The sequence below is a fragment of the Aotus nancymaae genome, unplaced genomic scaffold (genome assembly GCF_030222135.1).
Source record: "Aotus nancymaae isolate 86718 unplaced genomic scaffold, 86718_ANA_hifiasm-v0.15.2.pri h1tg000064l_1, whole genome shotgun sequence".
Classification (NCBI taxonomy): domain Eukaryota; kingdom Metazoa; phylum Chordata; class Mammalia; order Primates; family Aotidae; genus Aotus; species Aotus nancymaae.
In genome coordinates, this window is record NW_026988479.1 from 7,383,639 (window position 1) to 7,405,589 (window position 21,951).

General features: G+C 42.0%; 1 protein-coding gene and 1 long non-coding RNA gene across 6 annotated transcripts in view; one reads left to right on the plus strand and one right to left on the minus strand.

The window, feature by feature from the left end:
- The window catches only part of LOC105712318 (solute carrier family 22 member 4), a 56,722-nt gene extending 49,385 nt beyond the window's left edge, over positions 1 to 7,337 (plus strand). For 2 of the 5 annotated variants that reach the window (XM_021677497.2, XM_012445394.2), the window contains one exon: positions 369 to 2,227. In XM_021677497.2, coding sequence (XP_021533172.1) covers positions 369 to 444 — 76 coding nt within the window. In that variant the 3' untranslated portion in view covers positions 445 to 2,227. Of the gene's footprint in view, positions 1 to 350 lie in introns of all 5 variants that reach the window. The other 3 variants (XM_021677496.2, XM_012445343.3, XM_021677498.2) reach the window with 3 other exon arrangements.
- LOC105712563 (uncharacterized) overlaps positions 1 to 21,741 on the minus strand; it is a 29,379-nt gene extending 7,638 nt beyond the window's left edge. Inside the window, exons 1-3 of the long non-coding RNA XR_001106366.3 lie at positions 21,483 to 21,741; positions 18,225 to 18,331; positions 5,732 to 5,830 (exon numbers count right to left, since the gene is read on the minus strand). This is a non-coding gene — a long non-coding RNA (uncharacterized LOC105712563). The remainder of the gene's footprint in view (positions 1 to 5,731; positions 5,831 to 18,224; positions 18,332 to 21,482) is intronic.
- Between the last annotated feature and the right edge of the window lie 210 nt (positions 21,742 to 21,951).

A 21,951-nucleotide genomic window follows, 5' to 3' on the forward strand; every position in this document is an offset into this window, starting at 1 on the left:
TGCATGTGAATTAATTCTGATCCCTGACAGAACATTTACAGCCCAAAGTGCCCATTTTTGATAAGTTGTTTTCTTCTAATGATAGAACTATTTCAGTATCAACTTTAATTGCCAAGAATTTCATGCCTCCCTCTATCCTTTGCTTGGGAACACTGCGAAAGCGTTTAAATTTTGGCTTTTATGCTTAATTAAGAAAGTGGCTTCAGATGTTTAAAAGCATAAAATACTATATCTATACTATGAGGGTCTCATTAGAGTTCAAATAATTGTTCATTAATTGGAGAAATATTTTTCAATATCAGTTTGCAGCATTTTGAGGAGGAAAGTCTTGAATATTTAATTTTCTTTAGCATCTATTTTATTTCCAGGTTCAGATCTGGGAAAAAAACAAGAGACTCAATGGAGATAGAAGAAAATCCCAAGGTTCTAATAACTGCATTCTGATAAAATATCTACCCCATTTGGTAAATGAAAAACAGATAAATAAGACCCTGTGGAGAAATCTGTCATTCCCACTGAAGTGGACTGACTATAACAACTGACACGAAAATGGACCTTGCTATCAAGAAGTGCTCCTCATATAGTAAACTCTGGATGATTCTTCAGATAATGTCCTTGCTTTACAAACCAACCATTTCTAAAGAGCCTCCTTACTCATTAATTTGATGAAATGGATTGGTAAGCTATCTTGAAAACATGTTAGTCAAGGACTAGTAAAATACATATAAAGATTAACACTCATTTCCAATCATACAAATACTATCCAAATAAAAATGTCATTGTATTAACGTAAATATTAGACGTGTGTGTGTGTGTGTGTGTGTGTGTGTGTGTATGTACATGTGGAAGTGAACCAGTACATTTAAAACAAACCATTTTTATCTTCTACTCTGACACTCAAGCCAGAATACTTCTGTTATCAGATGTGTTAGGGGGCAGGGGGAGGGTTCCTCACACACCAAGTAATTCTCCAGCAGATACCAATGGGGTGTTCTATAATGGAATTCAGCTCTGACCCTATCTGTGGGGAGATAGCGTCAGATCCCACATGTTGTGTGCTCCGTCCCTCTTCAGATGCCATTCGAGCGTCCAAGCCACATGCACTTCTGACCTACCAGCTACAAACCAGGGTTTCCACAGCCCCCTTCTTGGGTTCAATTAATTTGCTAGAAAGGCTCATCAAACTCAGCTAAACCTTTACATTTGTCATTTTATTATAAAGAATACAGATGAACAGCCAGATGAAGCAGCCATGTAGGGCCAGGTCTGGAAGGATCTCAAGCGCTAGAGCTTCTGTCCCAGTGAAACTAGGGTGCAGTGCCCTCCCAGCTTGTGGATGCATTTACTGGAAGCTCCTCAAATCTTGTTGTTCAATAGTTTTTAGAGAGCTTGATCTCCAGCACCTTTCACCACCCAGAGGTCAGTGGGTAGAACTGAAAGTTCCAAACCTCTAATCCTCAAATGTCCTGGTCTTTCTGGTGACTAGCCCCATCCTAAGAATATGTAGGGCCCCACATTAAGTAACCTCATTAGCACAAACTCAGGAGTTATCCAAGGGGCTCATTATGACTAATGAGATACTCCTACCACTCAGAAAATTCTAGAGGTTTGGGGAACTCTATGACAAGAACTGAGACAAAGACCAAGTATCCATATTTCATATTATACCACAATGGCAGATATTAATTGTATTTTAGCCTGGCTCATCTGGCCTCTCTGCCTGCAAGAAGGCAAGACAGCTCCTAGCTACAGTTTCGGCAGCTACACCTCACAACCCCTACACCATTAAATGGCCCCCATTTATTGTGCTTTTTTTGAGCACATAACAAAACCTCCTGTTTCCTAAAACTGGCTTAAGATATATTTTGCTGGTGAATACAAAATCAGAAAAACTGCACAAACAGATTAGTAGAGGTGATTTATATGCCTCATAGCCAAGAGGGGTGCACACCGAGGAAGAAATCGTCAAAGCTGACAATCTGGAAAGTCTTCAAAACCGTTCTTTTCCTAAGCATAGTATTCAGTTGTGTCCTCTTTAGCCCATATCTATCAGGTCAGCAGTAGTGGAACCTCAGTGCCACAAATAAGCAGCATGAAAGATAAAAGCCACTAATGCAGGGTTATCCAATCTTTTGGCTTCCCTGGGTCACACTGGAAGAAGAAGAATTGTTGTAGGCCATACATAGAATATACTAACAATAAAAATAGCTGATGAGCTAAAAAAAAAAAAAAAAAAAAAACACAGAAAAAAATCTCATAATGTTTTCTAAAAGTTTACAAATTTGTGTTGGGCCACATGTAAAGCCATCCTGGACTACAGGTGGGACAAGTTTGCACTAATTGGTTAACATATTACATAAGATAAGCTCAGAAAATAAATGTCAGCTATGTGTCTCACTGTGTATTAGACATGCTGAGATGATAACATAGCAAGAAGTTGCTCCTGGAGACTTGGGGCAGCATGCTTTCATTGAAAGTGGCTTCTCTTTCAATTAAAGTGACAAGCTACTCACCCTTTAATATATCCCACATGGCCACACCTGTGTACAAATAGGGAGCCACCAGTTTTTGATATGCTGCTTGGTGGTATCACCTTCTAATAACTGTCATTATTTCAAGATTCTTATCTTGAACTGTTCTGATTAACTCCTAAGTTACCTAGAAATAATTTTAATAAGCAATATATAAAACCTAAGTGAATAAATTATTTCATTGTATTGAGATTTGAATGGAGATTTACCATGTTCCTGAATGAGAAGAATGGATGTTGTGAACTTGCCATTCTCACCAAATCAACTGATAGTCCTAATATAATTAAAATTAATATTTTAAGAAATTAAAAAATAGTTTAAACAGCATCTGAAAGAACAAATATGCATGCAGTATGTTTAAGAAACTTTTGGCCGGGTGCAATGGCTCACTCCTGTAATTCCAGCACTTTGGGAGGCCAAGGTGGGCAGATCCAGAGGTCAGGAGATTGAGACCATCCTGGCCAACACGGTGAAAACCCATCTCTACTAAACTACAAATAATTAGCCAGGTGTGATGGTGTGTGCCTGTAGTCCCAGCTACTCAGGAGGCTAAGGCAGGGGAATTGCTTAAACCCGGGAAGCAGAAGTTGCAGTGAACCAAGATTGTACCATTGCACTCCAGCCTGGCAACAGAGCAAGACTCCGTCTCAAAAAAAAAAAAGAAATTTTTGAAAAAAATCTGTGATAAGGGGAAATACTCTCTTACATATATAAAAACACAGGATGACTACTCTGGATTTCCTGGAAAACACACACACACACACACACACACACACACACACACACACACACAAATTAATCAAAGAAATAGAAGTAGTATCACAGAAACAGACCCAAGTGTTGATAAATTTGTAACATATGTTAAGCAGAGCACGGTGGTTCACGCCTGTAATCCCAGCACTTTGGGAGGCCAAGGCAGGTGGATCACTAGGTCAAGAGATCGAGACCATTCTGGCCAACATGGTGAAAGCCCCGTCTCTACTAAAAATACAAAAATTAGCCAGGAGTTGGGCACATGTCTGTAGTCCCAGCTACTCGGGAGGCTAAGGCAGAAGAATCACTTGAACCCGGGAAGCAGAGGCTGCAGTAAGCCAAGACTGTGCCACTGCACTCCAGCCTGGCGACAGAACAAGACTCCATCTCAAAAAAAAAAATTGTAACATATGATAAAGGAGAATTATAAATTATCAAGAAAACAATACATTGTTGAAGACTGGTGCTGGGACAATTGATAAGCTGAATAAATGGAAAAACTGGGGGAAAAAATAGCATCCCACCATAAATCACATACCAAATTAATTCCTGATCAACTGAAGTCCCAAATGTAATAAATGTAAATAAAATACAGTCAAGAGTAAATAAATCAAAAGCTAGAAGAAAATATAGGTGATATTTAATTTTAAGGTGAATAGGAAATTGAAGATAAGATACATAGATTTTACTATAAACTTTTAAAGTATTCTGTACAACAGAATATCTTAAAATTAACACAAGATGGAAAAACATTAACAAAAACATATTGGACAAAATTACCATCCTTTCTACATATGCATCGATTTTTTTAAATGCCCACTAATACTCCAGTTAAAGCAAATAGGGCTAAGTACATAGCCTTTGGAGACAACTGTCCTGTACCTGATGCTGAGTCTGTCACTTCTCAATCAACTGTGTGACCTTGAGCAAGTTACAGTCTTCCCTAAAACTAAGCTTTTCCAACTGTAAAGAGGGATGATAACAGTTCCATTTGGGTGGGGATTACACGAGAGAATGCATGCTGTGTTTAGCTCCATACCTGGCAAAGATGTCCACATTTTCTGTATCTCTCACCTTACTCATGTCCTCACTCTCCCTCTTGAACAGCTTAAATTCCATGCTTAATCATCATAATCAACTTTCATGTCCCTTTCTTATCTCTCTTGCTTTTTGGGGAAACTATAAAGCTGGTTAAATCTAACCTCCCTCCTACTTCTCATTGGCACCTGCATAGCCAAATGTAGCTGGAAAATATATTCCAGCTGACTGGTTTCACTTTAAACTGACCACCAGTGACTTCAAGAGGATCCTAATTGCCCTGGTTCATTCTCTATCCTGGAGGACCTTCTTTCTCTTCAGAACTCCATCATTTCCTTCCCCATGCTCACCCTCAGCTGTGCCTTGGCTTCCTATTTCACTTAGAAAATAGAAGCGATGGAGAGAACCTCTACAAGCACCATAATCCACCAGCCTAACTCCATCTGTACACACACACTCTGTCTTTTCTCCTGTTCCTTGAGATGAACGGTCTCTCCTCCCGACTGGAGTGCAGTGGCATGATGGTGGCTCATTGCAACCTCTGCCTCCCAGTTTCAAGTGATTCTTGTGCTTCAGCCTCCCAAGTAGCTAGGATTAGAGGCATGCACCACCACGCACAGCTAATTTTTGTATTTTTAGTAGAGACAGGATTTTGCCATGTTGGTCAGGCTAGTACTGAACTCCTGGGCTCAAGTGATTGGCCTGCCTCACCTTCCCAAAGTGCTGGGATTACAGGTGTGAGCCACCATGCTCGGCCCCAGCCTTATACACTTCTTACCCACCCCACCCCATACTCCTTTACCAACTCAAAGATGTTGCTCCAGCAATTCTCCTGACTCCCTCATCATAAATCTTTTCCCTCTCTACTAGATCTTTCCCATTCAGTAAGCAAACGGCTGTAAAAGCTCTCTCTTGACTCAGTTTCTGCTTTCAGCTCCTGCCCCATTTCTCCCTGTCCCTTAACAGCCAAAGTCTTCAGAAGATTGCTATATCAACTTGTTACTTCTGACTTTTTTCTTCTAATTTTCACTTGGCCCCACTACAATTGAGCTTTAGCCCTCAACTTTCATCAGAGCATCTCTATCAAGGTCCCAGTGACCTGCATGTTTCTGAATTCAACAGTCAATTCATAGTCCTCATCTTACCTGACCTCTCAAGGCATGTGACAAACTCATTTCTCTTTCATCCTTGAACTGCTTTCTACAACATGACCCTTGCGCCAGGCATGGTGGCATGCGCCTGTATTCCCAGCTAGTTGGGAGGCTGAGGCAGGAAAATCACTTGAATCCAGAAGGCAGAGGTTGTAGAGAGCCAAGACTGTGCCACTGCACTCCAGCCTGGGTGACAGAGGGAGACTACGTATCAAAAACAACAACAACAAAATGACACTTGCTTGATTTTCCTCTTACCTTGTTGGCTGCTCCTTTACCATATAGTGCTCTGGCTTTTCTTCATCTCTGCTACTGCCTACAATTGGAGTGCCCAGAACTTAGTTTTCGGTCTTCTTCCTTTTCAAAAAATCCAGTTTCATGGTTTAAATATCATCTCTGCATTGAAGATCACCAATATATAAAGAGAACTGAACTTCAGGCTTGCATAGTAAATGCCCATTTGATATCCTCACTTGGATATATAATAGGTGTCTCAAACATAGCATGTCTAAATTTTAACATGTGCTCCTAATTTCGTCCCAAATCTGCTCTTCCTAAAGTCTTCCCCCTCTCAGTAAATGGCAACTTCATTTTCCTGGCTGCTCTTCCTCTCGTACTCCACATCCAGTCTGTCAATAAAGTCTTTTGCCATAATTTCAGCATATGTAGAATCCAGTTTCTTGACTGTATCCTGTTAGCCCCCAGCCAATCCTTCCTCATTAAGGCTGCTCCTACGCCCCTTCAATCTACTCTCAGCATAGTAGTTCAGGGCTATCTCAGTTACATCATGTTACTTTTCTGCTCAAAACCTTCCAATTGCTTCCCATCTCAGTCAAATTTTTTTAAAGCCCAAGTCCTTACAATGGTCTATAAGTGGAATGATTACACATCAGAGTTTGTCCAGGACTGTCATGGCTTCTCTCCATGGACCTAGCGTTAATCATTAATAACCCTCACTTCCACATTTCATTCCAGAAGTTTCCCAATTGGGATGACAAATTATACATGGTGACAACCTACAGGTCACATTTGACAGTTTACTTTAAAAGTAAACAGGTGGCTGGGCATAGTGGCTCACATCTGTAATCCCAGCACTTTGGGAGGCTGAGGTGGGCAGATCACCTGAGATCAGGAGTTTGAGACCAGCCTGGCTAACATGGCAAACCTCATTTCTACTAAAAATACAAAAAATCAGCCAGGCGTGGTGGCACATGCCTGTAATCGCAGCTACTCAGGAGGCTGAGCCAGGAGAATTGCTTGAACCCGGAAGGCAGAGGTTGCAGTGAGCCAAGATCACACCATTGCACACCAGCTTAGGCAACAAGAGTAAAACTCTGTCTCAAAAAATAAAAATAAAAGTAAACAGGCTTCCAAATTAACCCACCTTGGGAAGGTCTAGTGATTCATGGTGACGCCTTGTCCCTGAGTAAGGAATCTTATGAGTTTCTCAAATTATTGATGTACTGATCAATGCACAACCTAGGGACACCAATTTATCTCTGAGTCATAACGTTTTACTGATTGTCTTGCATGTAGACATTTTAGCCTGTATGTTGCAATCGGTAGCCAATTAATGTAACCTTTGTATTGTACCTTCCAATGAAAAAGGACAACTCTTATATGAAGAGTCCCCCTCCTTTCTTCTAACTTTCCTGTAAAAGCCTTCCAACTTGTAACAGACTCCAGAACACTCTCAACTTTGTTGGTGTGTTTTCCTGGGTTTGTCCTCACATTTGGCATCCAATAAACTTTTATCAAATCATTTCTGCCTCAGCAGCCTTAATTTCATTTGACAGTCACCCAGTTTATAGGGCCCTACTCTAATCTTCATGCCCTCCTTTAGCTCGCTGACTTCATCTCTTATTACTCTCTCCATTGCTTTCTTCATTAAGGCTACCCAGGCCTTGCTATTCTTTGAACATACTAGACATGCTTCTCTATTAGACACATGTTCCTTCTTTCTAGGAATGCTCTTCCCAGCTATTTACATAGCTTGCTTTCTTAATTCCTTCATGTCTTGGCCCAAATGTCATATTAAGAAATCCTTATCTGACTACACTAATTAAAATTATATCCTCTTCTCTCTCTGAACTAACTTTATGCATCCCTGCTTCATTTTTCTCCATGGGACTTATCACTCTCTGACATCCTGACTAATGTACTTCTTTGTTGCATTTATTGTCCTTCTTCCTCCACTAGACTGTAAGTTCCATAAGGAGCATTTCTGTATTCCCAGAAGTTAGAACAGTGCTTGATTGCTCAAATGGTTGTAACCAGAATGCTGATGGTGATATGGAAATTGAAGGCGTGGCTGAAGAGGTCTCAGATGGAAATGAGGAACTTAGAAATGGAGCAAAGGTCACCCTTATCATGCCCTAGCAAAGAACTTGGCTGCATTTTTTTCATGCTCTAGGGATCTGTGGAAGTTTGAACTTCACAGTGACAACAACCTAGGGTATCTGGCAGAGGAAATTTCTAAGCAGCAAAGTGTTCAAGAAGTGGCATGGCTGCATCTAACAGCCTAACTCAGTTGTCAGAAGACAGAAATGACTTAAAGTTAGAAGTTATATTTAAAGGGGAAGCAGAGTGTAAAAGTTTAGAAAATTTGCAGCTTGGCCATGTGACAGAGAAAGAAGCAGCATTTTCCGTAGAGGAATTCAAGCAGGCTGTGGACCAACTACTTGCTAGAGAAATTTGAGTAACTAAAAGAGAGGCAGGTACTAATAGCTAAAACAATGGGGAAAAGGCCTTGAAAGCATTTCAGAGATCTAAGGGGCAGCCCTTGCCATCACAGGCCCAGAGATCTAGGAGGGAAGAATGGTTTTGTGGGCCAGGCCTAGGGCCCCACTGCTCTTCACAGCCTCTTTGGGACAGTGCTCCCTGTATCCAGACTGTTCCAGCTCCAGCTGTGGCTCAAGAGGCCCCAGGTACAGCTCAGACTGCATGCTTTGGTGGCTTCCATTCGGTGTTAAGCCTTCAGGCATGCAGACTATAAGAGTGAAGGAGGCTTCACAGCCTCTACGTAGACTTCAGAGGATGTATGAGAAAGCCAGGATGGCCAGGCAAAAGCCTGCTACAGGGGTAGAACCCTCACAGAGAACGTCTACTGGCAGTTTGGAGGGGAAATGTGGGGTTAGAGGCCCCACACAGTCTCCACTGGGGACCTGCCTGGTGGAGCTGTGAGAAGGGGGTCACCACCCTCCAGACCTGAGAATGGCAGATCCACTGGCAGCTTGCACATGTGCCTGGAAAAGCCACAGGCACTCAACTCCAGCCCTTAAGAGCAGCTGTGGGGACTGTACTATGCAAACTACAGGGGCGGAGCTTCCCAAGGCATTGGGAGCCCACTCCTTCCACCAGTGGGCCCTGGATATGGAACATGGAGTCAAAGGAGATTACTTTGGAGTTTTACAATTTAATAACTGCCCTGCTGGGTTTTGAATTTGCATGAGGCTTGTAGCCCTTTCTTTTGGCCAATTTCTCCCTTTTGGAATGGGCATGTTTATCCAATGCCTATACCCCCATTGTAATTTGGAAGTAAATAGCTTGTTTTTGATTTTTATAGGCTCATAGGTGGAAAAGACTTGCCTTGTCTCAGATGAGACTTTGAATTTTGGGCTTTTGAGTTAACATTAGAATGAGTTAAGGCTTTGAGGAACTCTTGGGAAGGCATGATTGTATTTTGCAATGTGAGAAGAACATGAGATTTGGGAGGGCCAGAGGTGAAATGATATTGTCTGGATATTTATCCCCATCCAAATCTCATGTTGAAATGTAATCTCCAATGTTGGAGGTGGAACCTGGTGGGAGGTGTTTGGGTTGTGGGGGCAGATCCCTCATGGCTTGGAGCTGTCCCCACCATAGTAAGTGAGTTCTTGAGAAATCTGGTTATTTAAGGATGTGGCACCTCCTCTTCCCCTCTCTCTTGCTCCTGTCTTTGCCATGTGACATACCTGCTCCTACTTCACTTTCCACCATGAGTAAAAGCTCCCTGAGGCCTCCCTAGAAGCTGAGCAGATGCCTAGTGCCACACTTCCTATACAGCCTGTGAAATCATGAGTCAATTAAACCTCTTTTCTTAATAAACTACCCAGTCTCAGGTATTTCTTTACGGTAATGCAAGAATAATTTCTTTACAGTAATGCAAGGCCTAATATACTCTGCCTCTAAAAAAAAAAAATTAATGAAAAAAAAATTAGCAGGGTGTGGTGGCATGTGCCTGTAGTCCTAAATTCTTAGGAGACTGAAGTGGGAGGATCCCTCAAGCCCAGGAGTTCAGGCTTCCAGAGTCATGATCATACTACTGCACTCTAGCCTAGGGAACAGAGTGAGACCCTGTAGCTAAAAATATAACATAATAAAATAAAACCAATGTATGGGTATTAACCAAAAATGAGTGAATAAATGAATGGATAAACTGAGTTATAAAAGCATAAAAAAGGGTCGGGTGCAGTGGCTCATACCTGTAATCTCAGCACTTTGGGAGGCTAAGGAGGGCAGATCACCTGAGGCCGGGAGTTCAAGACCAGCCTGACCAACATGGAGAAACCCCATCCCTACTAAAGATATAAAAAATTAGCTGGGTGTAATGGTGCATGCCTGTAATCCCAGCTACTTGGGAGGTTGAGGCAGGAGAATCACTTGAACCCAGAAGGCAGAGGTTGTGGTGAGCCAAGATAGTGCCATTGCACTCCAGCCTGGGTGCCAAGAGAGAAACTCTGTCTTTAAAAAAAAAAAAAAAAAGCATGGAAAATGGCCAGGTGTGATGGCTTATGCCTGTAACAACAGCACTTTGGGAGGCCAAGGCAGGAGAATCACCTGAAACCAGGAGTTTGAGATCAGCCTACCAGCCTGGGCAACAGAGCAAGACTCCATCTCTTTAGAAAAAAATAAACACATATATATATGTGTGTGTGTATGCAATGGCGGGGGGGGCAGTGTAGTAGGGGGAGGCATTAAAAAAAGACCAGAAGAAAGTAGGCTCAGCTGGGTACGGTGGCTCACGCCTATAATCCCAGCACTTTGGGAGTCCGAGATGGGGCGATCACCCCAGGTCAGGAGTTTGAGACCAGTCTGGCCAACATGGTGAAACCTCCGTCTCCACTAAAAATACAAAAAAATTAGCTGGGCTTGGTGGCACCTGTCTGTAGTCCCAGACACAGAAGATACAGGAGAATTGTTTGAACCTGGGAGGTGGAGGTTGCAGTGAGCCGAGATCACACCACTGCACTCCAGTCCAGGCGAAAAGAGCAAAACTCTGTCTCATTTAAAAAAAAAAAAAAAAAAAAGCTGGGTACTGTGGCTCACACCTGTAATCCCAGCACTTTGGGAGACTGAGGTGGGCAGATCACCTGAGGTCAGGAGTTTGAGACAAGCCTGGCCAACATGGTGAAACCCTGTCTCTACTAAAAATACAAAAATTAGCCTGGTGTGGTGGTGGATGTTTGTAATCCCAGCTACTTGGGAGGTTGAGGCAGGAGAATTGCTTGAACCCGGGAGGCAGAGGTTGCAGTGAGCCGAGATTGTGCCACAGCACTCCAGCCTGGATGTCAGATCAAGACTGTCACAAAAAAAAAAAAAAAAAAAAAGAAAACAAAAAAGAAAGTAGGCTAAGGCATTAACAGTAGGTATGTTTGGAAGGTGGGATTATAAATGACTTCTGTCTTATTTTTTCCAGGTTTCCATACTTCATATATTACTTCATATATTACTTTTATATGAATAAAAGTAATTTTATTTATTTACATTTGTAATTTACATCACAAATACTTCATATATTACTTTTATAACCATAAAGAAGTTAAAAAATAAAAACATATTGAGTATCAACTAAGTGCCAGGTCTTTGGAAGCACAGATGAAGAGCATGAAGAATGCAAAATTCATGCATCAGGCTGGGCATGGTGGCTCATGCCAATAATCCCAGCACTTTGGGAGGCCAAGGCCACTTGAGGGCAGGAGCTCAAGACCAGCCTGGCCAACATAGTGAAACCCCAACTCTCCTAAAAAAAATACAAAAATTAGCTGGACATGGTAGTGGGTACCTTTAATCCCAGCTGCTTGGGAGGCCGAGATAGGAGAATCACTTGAACCCAGGAAGCAGAGGTTGTAGTAAGCCAAGATCACACTACTTACTGCACTCTAGCCTGGGTGACAGAGTGAGACTCCATCCCAGGGGCTGAGCTCTGTGGAGGCTGAAAGCAAGGTCAAAGTCATGTTCTCCAGTCCAGAGCTGGGTGTTTCTCTCACTTCCTTTGAGCAGCAATTACCTCTACCCTGATTTAGACCAAGCCAAGCTTGCTATGCTGAGGTAACTTAGCTTATCACCAAGGTTATATTTAACAGACTGCTGAAAGGATTATAAAAAATTATAGGGATTTGAACTATCACCTAATTTCTCTGTCTGTTGGCACAGAAAAGTCTAAAGCTTGATTTTGCGAATCTTGAGACGATCTTCCTCCAGCACTGCAAATTTAATCCTTCTCATCTAAAACTCCCATTCTAATGCCCTGCTGTGCTCCTGCCCCTGCAAAGCCTGCCAGCTCACCCTCCTGCAGTTGTCTTTTCCAAGACTGAGTCCTCTGCAACATGCATTCCACTGTAGACAAACAACTCTCTCTCTCTCTCTTTTTTTTTTTAAGAGACAGGGTCTCCCTATGTTACCCAGGCTGGAGTGCAGTGGCTATTCACAGGAGCGATCCCACTACTGATCAGCGAGGGAATTTTGACCTGCTCTGTTTCCAACCTGGGCCGGTTCAACCCCTCCTTAGGCAACCTGATGGTCCCCCGCTCCCAGGAGGTCACCATATTGATGCCGAACTTAGTGCAGACACACGATCAGCATAGCACACTGCAGCCCAGAACTCCTGGGCTCAAGAGATCCTACAGTCTCAGCCTCCCGAATAGCTGGGACTACAGGCATGCGCCACCACGCCCAGCCAAACAACTCTCTTCTTTCAAGTACATCCCTGGTTGTTCTCTCCATCTCCTTTCCTTGATAGAGACCTGGCTTCCTTCTGAGCACCCCACTTGCCTCTTGGATCTGTCTCTCAAATGGAGGCTTTTTGCACCACCCATGATCTTGAAAGATAAGAGCTGAGCAAGCTCTCAGCATTCTCCCTGCTTCCCACTGCCATTTCTAAATCATAACTCCTTCACCTTCACATACTTAAAAGGCCTGCTCAGGTTTGTGCTGTGCCCTCCTGGTTGCTGTTACTAACATCTGCCTAGTTGGTTATCCACATTTCATGAGCTCCCTAAAACTCAGATCAAGGTGCTGGTGACTTTTGTGCCCAGGAAGATGAGTAGTACCACACTGAAGAAGGAGACCCAGGCATCTAGGATCCCTCCGCCTTGACTTCCACACTGCATTTCAATAGAAGAAAAGGCTGGCCGACTGGCGCCTCCTAAATCACCTTCCTGTAAATAGCAGGCATGGTGTGGGGGCATCTCTCCAAAAGATATATTGTTTTTACTTAAACAAGATCAAAACCCCAAGACCCTTTCATATGTGATTTCTAAAACTGTAAACCCAAGACCCTTTCATACGTGATTTCTAAAACTGTAAACCCAAGACCCTTTCACTTGTAATTTCTAAGGCTGTAAACCTAAGATTCTTTCATGTGTAATATCTAGAGTGTAAGCCTATATAAAGGCAGAGCTTCTCTTTGTTAGGGGAGCTTGGCTGTTTAGACAAATTGTCGCCTGGCTCCCGGCTGTAGTAATAATAATAATAATAAACACCTCTTCCTTCCTAGGTCGGTGTTTGAGAGGTCTGTTTCTTGCAGCCGCTCCTGCTTCAACACCTTAGCCTCAGAGTACTTGACCTTCACCTATACTTCACAGTCTTGCTGCTGAGGACACACCCTGGGCCCCTCATCAATCAAAACAGCTCCATCTCACTTTATGATCTTTTGTTTTCCTCCCAACCCTTCAGCTCTCACCTGGTATCATTTCCTTTCCCTTCCACTTTATACCTTGTGATCCCTTCAGTCCATTCACACTCTTGCCACTACCCCAGTCCTTTTGTTTACTAGTCTTGCAAAATCTAAGCTCATAATAAGTCAAACCATTTTACTGTTCACTCAATCCAGGATGCTGACTTAAGATACAGGAAAGAAAGGGGGCTGCTGATTAGCTGGGCATGGTGGCGGGCACCTATAACCCCAGCTGCTTGGGAGGCCGAGGCAGGAGAATCACTTGAACCTGGGAGGCAGAGGTTGTAGTGAGCCGCGATCACACCACTGCACTCTATCCTGGGTGACAGAGTGAGCTTGCATCAGTGGGCTCAGTCTAGCCTGGTGTGAGGAAACGTGGGTTGAGAGAGTAACAAGTGGGCTGAGGGTCCAATTGTGATTGGAAATGTAAATGTGTAGAAGCACCAACTCACATCTTGTGTGGTTTCCTCCAGTGACCCATGGTAGTAGTGCAGTGACCAAATGGTTGGATTTGGGGCCTTGCAGTACGGGTGAACAGAATGACAAGACAATGAAGGAACTGAAGCAAAGGACCGCAATAGTATCTAAACTGAAGAGGAAAGGCAGTAAAAGCATAACTTTTGTTGGGCCTAATATGTATACTGTGTCCATCTACCTTCTTTTTCTTTATTTGGGGTATACGACAACCTGGCACAGTGTTAATAAGACCCAGAGTATTCAGAAGAGAATGCAAGTCAGGCTAACGAAGGTGGCAAGAATAGCACCATCTCTCCTGGACCATTCATCACACACAGATATGACTGTGGTGACATCTAAAATGATCTAATGCAGCCAGTTGATAAGGGCTCAGGGATAGATTTCATCTTTCAGAGTAATGAGATGTAGCATCAGTAATTGAGAGTGCAGGCTTGGAGGCAGGGGACTACATTCCAAGAACTCCAGGGGATTCCTGAAACCTCAGATAGTACTGAACACTACATATACTAGGTTTTTCTCCTATACATACAAACCTATGATAAAATTTAATTTATAAATTACACAGAGTAAGAGATTAATAAAAATACCTAACAATAAAATAGAACAATTATAACAATATACTATAATAAAAGTCATGCAAATGTGTGTGTTTCTCTCTCAAAATATTTTAATGTACTTACTCACCTATTTGGTTTACCAGTTGGCAGTAACTGCAGAAAACAAAACTGTGGATAAAGGGGTGTTAGGGCTTTCCAAAGAAACCCAACTAATAGGATTATAGATATAGGTAAAGATCAATAGGAGGAGATTTACTATGTAAACTGGCTCATGTGATTACAGAGGCTAAGAAGTCCCATGACATGCTATCTGCAAGCTGAAGAACCAGGAAAGGTGATAGTGTAATTCAGTCCGAGTCTGAAGGACTGAGGGGAACAGGGTAAGGTGTAAGTCTAGAGTCAGAAAGTCCAAGAATAAGGAGCTCTGATTTCCTGAAGGGAGGAGAAAATGGATGTCCCACCTCAAGAAGAGAGAGAATGAGAGAATTTGCCCTTCCTATACCTTAAAAAAAATTTTTTTTAAGAAAAAGGTCTTGCTATGTTGTCCTGGCTGGCCTCAAACTCCTGGGCTCCAGCATCTTCCTGCCACAGACTTCCAAGTAGCTGGAACTATAGGCACATCCTCTGCCTTTTTGTTCTATGTGAGCAGGAGCCTTCAGTGGATTGGATGATGCCTGCCCACATTGGTGAGGGCAGACCTTATTTGCTCAGTCTACTGATTCAAAACCTTGTGAACCTCTCCAGACGCATCCTCACAGACACACCCAAAAATAATGCTTTACTAGCTATCTAATAAAATTAACCATCATGCAGACAGACCAGGGCTCTAATTTGGACCTACCATATGCTAACTGCAGTAACTGGGTAAATTACTTTACTTCTCTTTTGTTTCTTTGTCTGTAAAGTGAAGACAAGAATATAGATCGCATAGAGCTATTGTGAGGATGAAACGAGGTCATGGGCTATTGTTAGTATTATTCTTGTAATAATACAGTACCAGAACAAATTGATACTTACCCAGGACCTCCTAATTTCTACCCTAACCTGGCACCTAGCTTAGAAGAACATATTAACATAGTTAATAACTTATGTTATCCAAATTTAACTCAGCCAAGACCTCCTGATCTCTTTCTATGGAATTTTACTCTAAGATGACTGTATTCCCTAGGAAAACCTACGTGTTTCTAAGTGACTTCTCTCCTGGGTGATTCTGTCCAGACCCATGGCTTTAAATATCATCTATGTGGATGATTCCCTAATTTATATATCATTCTGATCTCTCTTATGACCTTCAGACTTATATATTCAGCTGTCTATTTGACATTTTGACTTGGATTTCTAACAGACATCCCAAAATTGAATTTGAAATAAAATTCTTATACAGGCAACAAAAGAAAAAACAGAAAAATTGGACTACATCAAAAATTTAAAACTTCTGTGCATAAAAGGATATAATCAATAGTGAAAAGGCAACCTATGGAATGGGAAAAATATTTGCAAATCTTATATCTGATAAGTGGTTAATATCCCAAATATATAAAGAACTCCTACAATTCAACAAACAACAATAAAAACCCTTATTTTAAAATGGGCAAAATACTTGAGTAGACATTTCTCCAAAGAAAAGACATAAATTGCCAATAAGCACATGAAAAGATGCTCCACATAATTAATCATTAGGGAAATGCAAATCAAACCCACAATACCACTTTAAGCTCATTAGAATAGCTTCTGTTAAACACACACACACACACAGAAAATAACAGGTGTTAGTGAGGACATGGAAAAACAGGAACTCTTGTGCACTGTTGGTGGGAATGTAAAACAGTACAGCTACTGGAGAAACAGTATGGCAATCCCTTAAAAAAATTAAATATAGCCAGGCGCGGTGGCTCACACCTATAATCCCAGCACTTTGGGAGGCTGAGGCAGGCCGATCACCTGTGGTTAGGAGTTTGAGACCAGCCTGACCAATACGGTGAAACCCCATCTTGAAAAAAAAAAAAAAAGAAGAAGAAGAAAAAAATTAAATATAGAATTACCATATGATCCAGTAATCACATTTCTGGGTATATACCCAAAGAATTAAAAGCAAGTACTCAAATAGATGCTTGTCCATACATGTTCACAGCAGCATTAGTCACAATAGGCAAAAGACAGAAGCAACCCAAGTGTCCATCAATGGATGAATGGGTAAATAAAATGTAGTATACACATATAATGGAATAGTATTCAGTCTCAAAAAGAAAGGAAATTCTGACATATGCTACAACATGGATGAATCTTGAAGACATTATGCTGAGTGACAATAAAAGCGAATCACAAAAGGATAAACACTATGTGATTCCAACTAAGAGTGGTCAAATTCATAGAGACTTCTGCATTATAGAATGGTTTTCAGGCGCTCGGGTAAGGAGGGGAGTGGGAAGTTATTGTTTAATAGGTACAGAGTTTCAATTTTTCAAGATTAAAAGAGTTCTACAGATGGATGATGGTAATGGTTGCATAATATGAATGTACTTAACACACTTAAGAATGGTTAAAATGGTAAATTTTATATTATGTGTATTTCACCACAATTTTTAAAAAGCAAAAAACAAAAATAAAAAGCCCAATTTCCAAAACCCCTATCCCCCAAATTTTCCCATTTCAAAAACAGTCATGAAAAGCTACAACGTTGCTTAAGCTAAAAATCCAGGAATCATCCTTAATTTCCTTTTCTCATGCCCATATCCAATAGTAAATCATGTCACCTTTTGCTTTCAAAAATATTCTGAATTCATCCATTTATCGCTTCCACAGTTACCACTCTAGTTCGGGCCACCATAATCTCTTGCCTATAATGCTGCAGTGCTTTCTAATCAGTCAACCTGCTTTCATTCTTGTTCTCCACAGTCCATTCTCTATATAACAGACAGAATGTTCCTTTTACACTAGAAATAAGACCTGATGTTTTCCACTTGAAAATACTCTGACAGGCCAGGCGCAATGGCTCATGCCTATAATCCCAGCATTTTGGGAGGCTGAAGTGGGAAGAGTTCAAGACCAGTCTAGGCAACATGGCAAAACCCCATCTCTACAAAAAATACAAAAATTAGTTGGGTGTGGTTTGTGTAGTCCTGGCTACTGGGGAAACTGAGGTGGGATGATTGCTTGAGCCCAGGAGGCAGATGTTGCAGCAAGTCAAGATAATGCCATTGCACTCCAGCCTGGGTGACAGTGAGACCCTGTCTCAAAAAAGGAAAGGAAAGAAAAGGAGAGGAGAGGAGAGGAGAGCAAAGCAGAGAGAGGAGGGAAGGGGAGGGGAGGAAAGTGGAGGGAAGGGAAGGAGAGAGGGAGGAGAGGAGGAGAGGGGAGGGAAGGGAAGAGAAGGGAAGGAGGGAGGGAGGAAGGGAGGAAGGCAGGAAGGAAGGGAAAAGAAAAGAAAAGAGAAAAGAAGGCCGGGCGTGGTGGCTCATGCCTGTAATTCCAGCACTTTGGGAGGCTGAGGTGGGCGGATCACTTGAGGTCAGGAGTTCGAGACCAGCCTGGCCAACATGGTGAAACCCCATCTTTACAATAAGAAAAGAAAATAAAAGATTCTGGTGGTATTCCACCTAGAATAAAATCCAAACTCCTTGCCACTACCTACAAAGCACTAGACAATCTGGCTTCCATAAATACTGGCCTCCTGCCAATGTCTCTGACTTATGTTCCAACACTACTGACTTTGATCACTATGTTCTAGTCACGCTGGTCTTCCCTCCTTCTGTTACTTAGTTACCCCGAGCACATCCCTTACCTCAGGGTCTTTGTACTTGCTGCTCTTCTGCTTAGTACACCTGCTTCCCAGATCTTCACATGACAGATTCCTTCTCATCCTTTGCCTCTCAGCTCAGATATCACCTTCTAAGAAACATGTTCACTCAGCATTCATCTAAAGCAGCTACCTAATGACCGTCATTCTATGCCATTATTCTCTTTTCTTTCTCCTTGGCACTTGCCACTACCTCAAATTTGTATTTATTTGTACAAGTTTATTGTCAGCCTCCCATCCTCCAAGTTAAACGTGAGCTCCATGGAAACAGATAGCTTGTTTCTTTCCTCAATTCCTAGAACTCGGAACAGTGTTTGACACACATTGATCTATTCACGTTTGCAAAATGAATTAAAAAGTGAAAAACATTAGTGACCCAATTTTCCTCCCACGTCACTTATATACATAAAAGTCTTTTGGGAAAACTCATAATTCTATGCTGACCCTCATTAATGTCTTTTCCATCTATTCTAGAATGTAATAACCAGTCTTTAAAATGCAAATGGCATATTTCACATTTCATTTTTTGCAGGTATTTCTGAAGGGAATGAATTTACATTTCAACTACCATGAATAGGATGGTCAAGTTTGTTGCAATGCAATGCACATTTTTTCTGTGGAATTCAAAAACCTGTCTTGTATCTCTTGAAGCCAAACTGTGAGGTTTCACATTGGAAATTATACTCATCTAAAGAATCTGGAGGCCGGGCGCGGTGGCTCACACCTGTAATCCCAGCACTTTGGGAGGCCGAGGTGGGTGGCTCACGAGGTCAAGAGATCGAGACCATCCTGGTCAACATGGTGAAACCCCGTCTCTAATAAAAATACAAAAAATTAGCTGGGCATGGTGGCGTATGCCTGTAATCCCAGCTACTTAGGAAGCTGAGGCAGGAGAATTGCCTGAACCCAGGAGGCAGAGGTTGCGGTGAGCTGAGATCGCGCCATTGCACTCCAGCCTGGGTAACAAGAGCGAAACTCCGTCTCAAAAAAAAAAAAAAAAGAATCTGGACTGGACATTTAAGTCCTTAAACAGTTGTTTAAAGTATTTTATTACATCCTTTTTATAGTCTTCAGAATGTTTCAAGGTCCACTGTCTTCATGGCTAGTTACCTATCTGTCCAGGCCAAATAAACTCAAGTTAAAATGCACGATCACATAACAGCAGAAATGTGATTTCTCATTCTATTGTGCAAACCAACAGAATTACGCCAAGTCTTGCTAGGCTGCAGCTGCTCTACTCTGCCCAAATGCCGGTATGCATTGGGGTGATGACATCCCACTTGGGATGTTGTCTGATGACATGGACAGACTTCTGTTTCTCCACTCTTGAGTCATAGTTCGATGTTCTGAGGCCAAGGTAAGTAATATCTTACAGGGATTTTGGCAAGGAAAAAAATAGCAATTTCAGATTTTATTCAAGTTTCCCTTGTCATGCCAGACTCCACTGACTTCAATAAGGATGCCACTATGTTCAAGAGGCTGAAGAAGAGACCTAGAACCAGCAAATGAGACATAAGATTTATCGAGGGGCCTTACATAAAGGGCAGTCCAGTGTCAGTGGGCTGGGCAGGAGAACCAAAACTCCTTGTAAAAAGCATGCAGTTGGCCAGGCTCGGTGGCTCTCACCTGTAATCCCAGCACTTTGGGAGGCCAAGGCTGGTGGATCACCTGTGGTCAGGAGTTTGAGACCAGCCTAACCAACACAGTAAAACCCTGTTTCTACTAAATACAAAAAATTAGCCAAGCCTGGTGGTAGGTGCCTGTAATCCTAGGTACTTGGGAGGCTGAGGCAGAAGAATCACTTGAACTCAGGAGGCAGAGGTTGCAGTGAGCCAAGATTGTATCATTGTACTCCAGCCTGGGCAACAAGAGCAAAAACTCTGTCTCAAAAAAAAAAAAAGCATGCAGTTTGTATAGCACTTTTACTTAACACCTATCCCCTAGCAATCTCTACCAGGCACCCTTCATTTAACTTAAAGGGCTTTGATCACCTAGTAGGGCCTGCATTCTACAGGATGGGCTGGGTGTGGGAGCAGTTCAGAAGTTCGTCATAGATAGTAAATGAAATCTCTGGGTTGGCCACTCCCAGATTCCTTAGCTTGGAGCTCTGAACACACATTCTTCTTAGACCATAGGGTCATCCTTCAGGTATGCATAAGTTATTGCTACCAAGTGCATCTGTCAGGTACAGCTGCCACACACTCCTTACCAGAAGCATCCAAACACAGATCTGCGGGATCTACAGCAGACGCTGAATAGACCCTCTGAATCATTCTCTACGCTGATGCTGAAGCTATAATATTGGACTGAGTTTGGGCCTTCTACTCTTTTTTTTTCTTTTTGAGATGGAAACTTGCTCTGTTGTCCCGGCTGGAGTGCAGTGGCACGATCTCAGCTCACTGCAACCTCCGCCTCCCAGGCTCAGGCGATCCTGTCACCTCAGCCTCCCAAGTAGCTGGGACTACAGGAGTGTGCCACCACACCTGGCTAATTTTTGTATTTTTAGTAGAGACAGGGTTTCACTATGTTGCTCAGCCTGGTCTCAAACTCCTGACCTCAGGTGATCTGCCCTCCTCAGCCTCCCAAAAGGCTGAGATTACAGGCATGAGCCACTGCACCTGGCCTACTCTTTTCTTAAAGGAGGAGTCTGTTCTTTGGAGACTTTGCCTTCCTCAGGCAAGTAATTGCTGACTGCTCCAGCCTATATAACGTCCCGACATATCCAAATCTATGGAGAACACGTCGTTCTTAAGGTATTTATTTAGAGCCAATAATCAAACTAAAACAAATAATTATAACTAATATTTGGTTTATAGTTAATATATGCTAGGAGCTTGAGCTAAGCACTACCATCCCAGGAAACTGAGGCTTAGTAAACTTTAAATTTACTCAAGCTCACAAGCTTGGAATTGAAGAAAAAAGCAATTGAATACTGGTCTTTCTGCTAGCATACATCCAAAGGCTATGCACTTAACCAATACAATATACTGTCTCTTATTGCACAAGTAATTGTAAGGTTCATCTGTAAAATTCTATTGTGCAGAATAGAAGGGAAAACAAATCAAGGAATTATAGATGTTTATTCTTTTGAATTTTCATTTAACATATTGTTTGATTCAAATAATTTGTATATGAGTTATCTATTGCTGCATAACATAATACCTTAAAATTTAGCAGTTTAAAACAACAAACATTCATTATTTCTCACAGTTTCTGAGGATCAGGAATCTGGGAGCCACTTACCTGAGTGGTTCTGGTTCAGAAGACTCTCATGAGGTTGCAGTAAAGCTGTCAGTAGTCATCTCAACACCCAAGTGATGCTGAAGGAGCTACTTCCAAGCTCATTCAAGATTGTTGGTGGACCTCAAGACCTCACTAAAAGTTGGCTAGAGACTTCATTCTTTGACATCACATGGACCCCTCAAAGGGCTGCTTAACATGACAGCTTGCTTGTCTCTGAGCAAGAGAAAGAGAGAAAGAACACCCAAGATGGACATCTTTTATAATGTAATCACCCAAGTGATGTAAGTAACCATCACTAATGCTGTATGCTTTTGGTCACATAGACCAGTCATGGTACAGGGATCATTCATTGGGTGCCATCTCGGACGCAAACTACCATTTAAAGTTCTAGCCCTGAACCTTATGGTTATCTACCATATAAATCAGTTTTACATTTTCTAATATGTAAAATAGGAACATCCTAATTCAG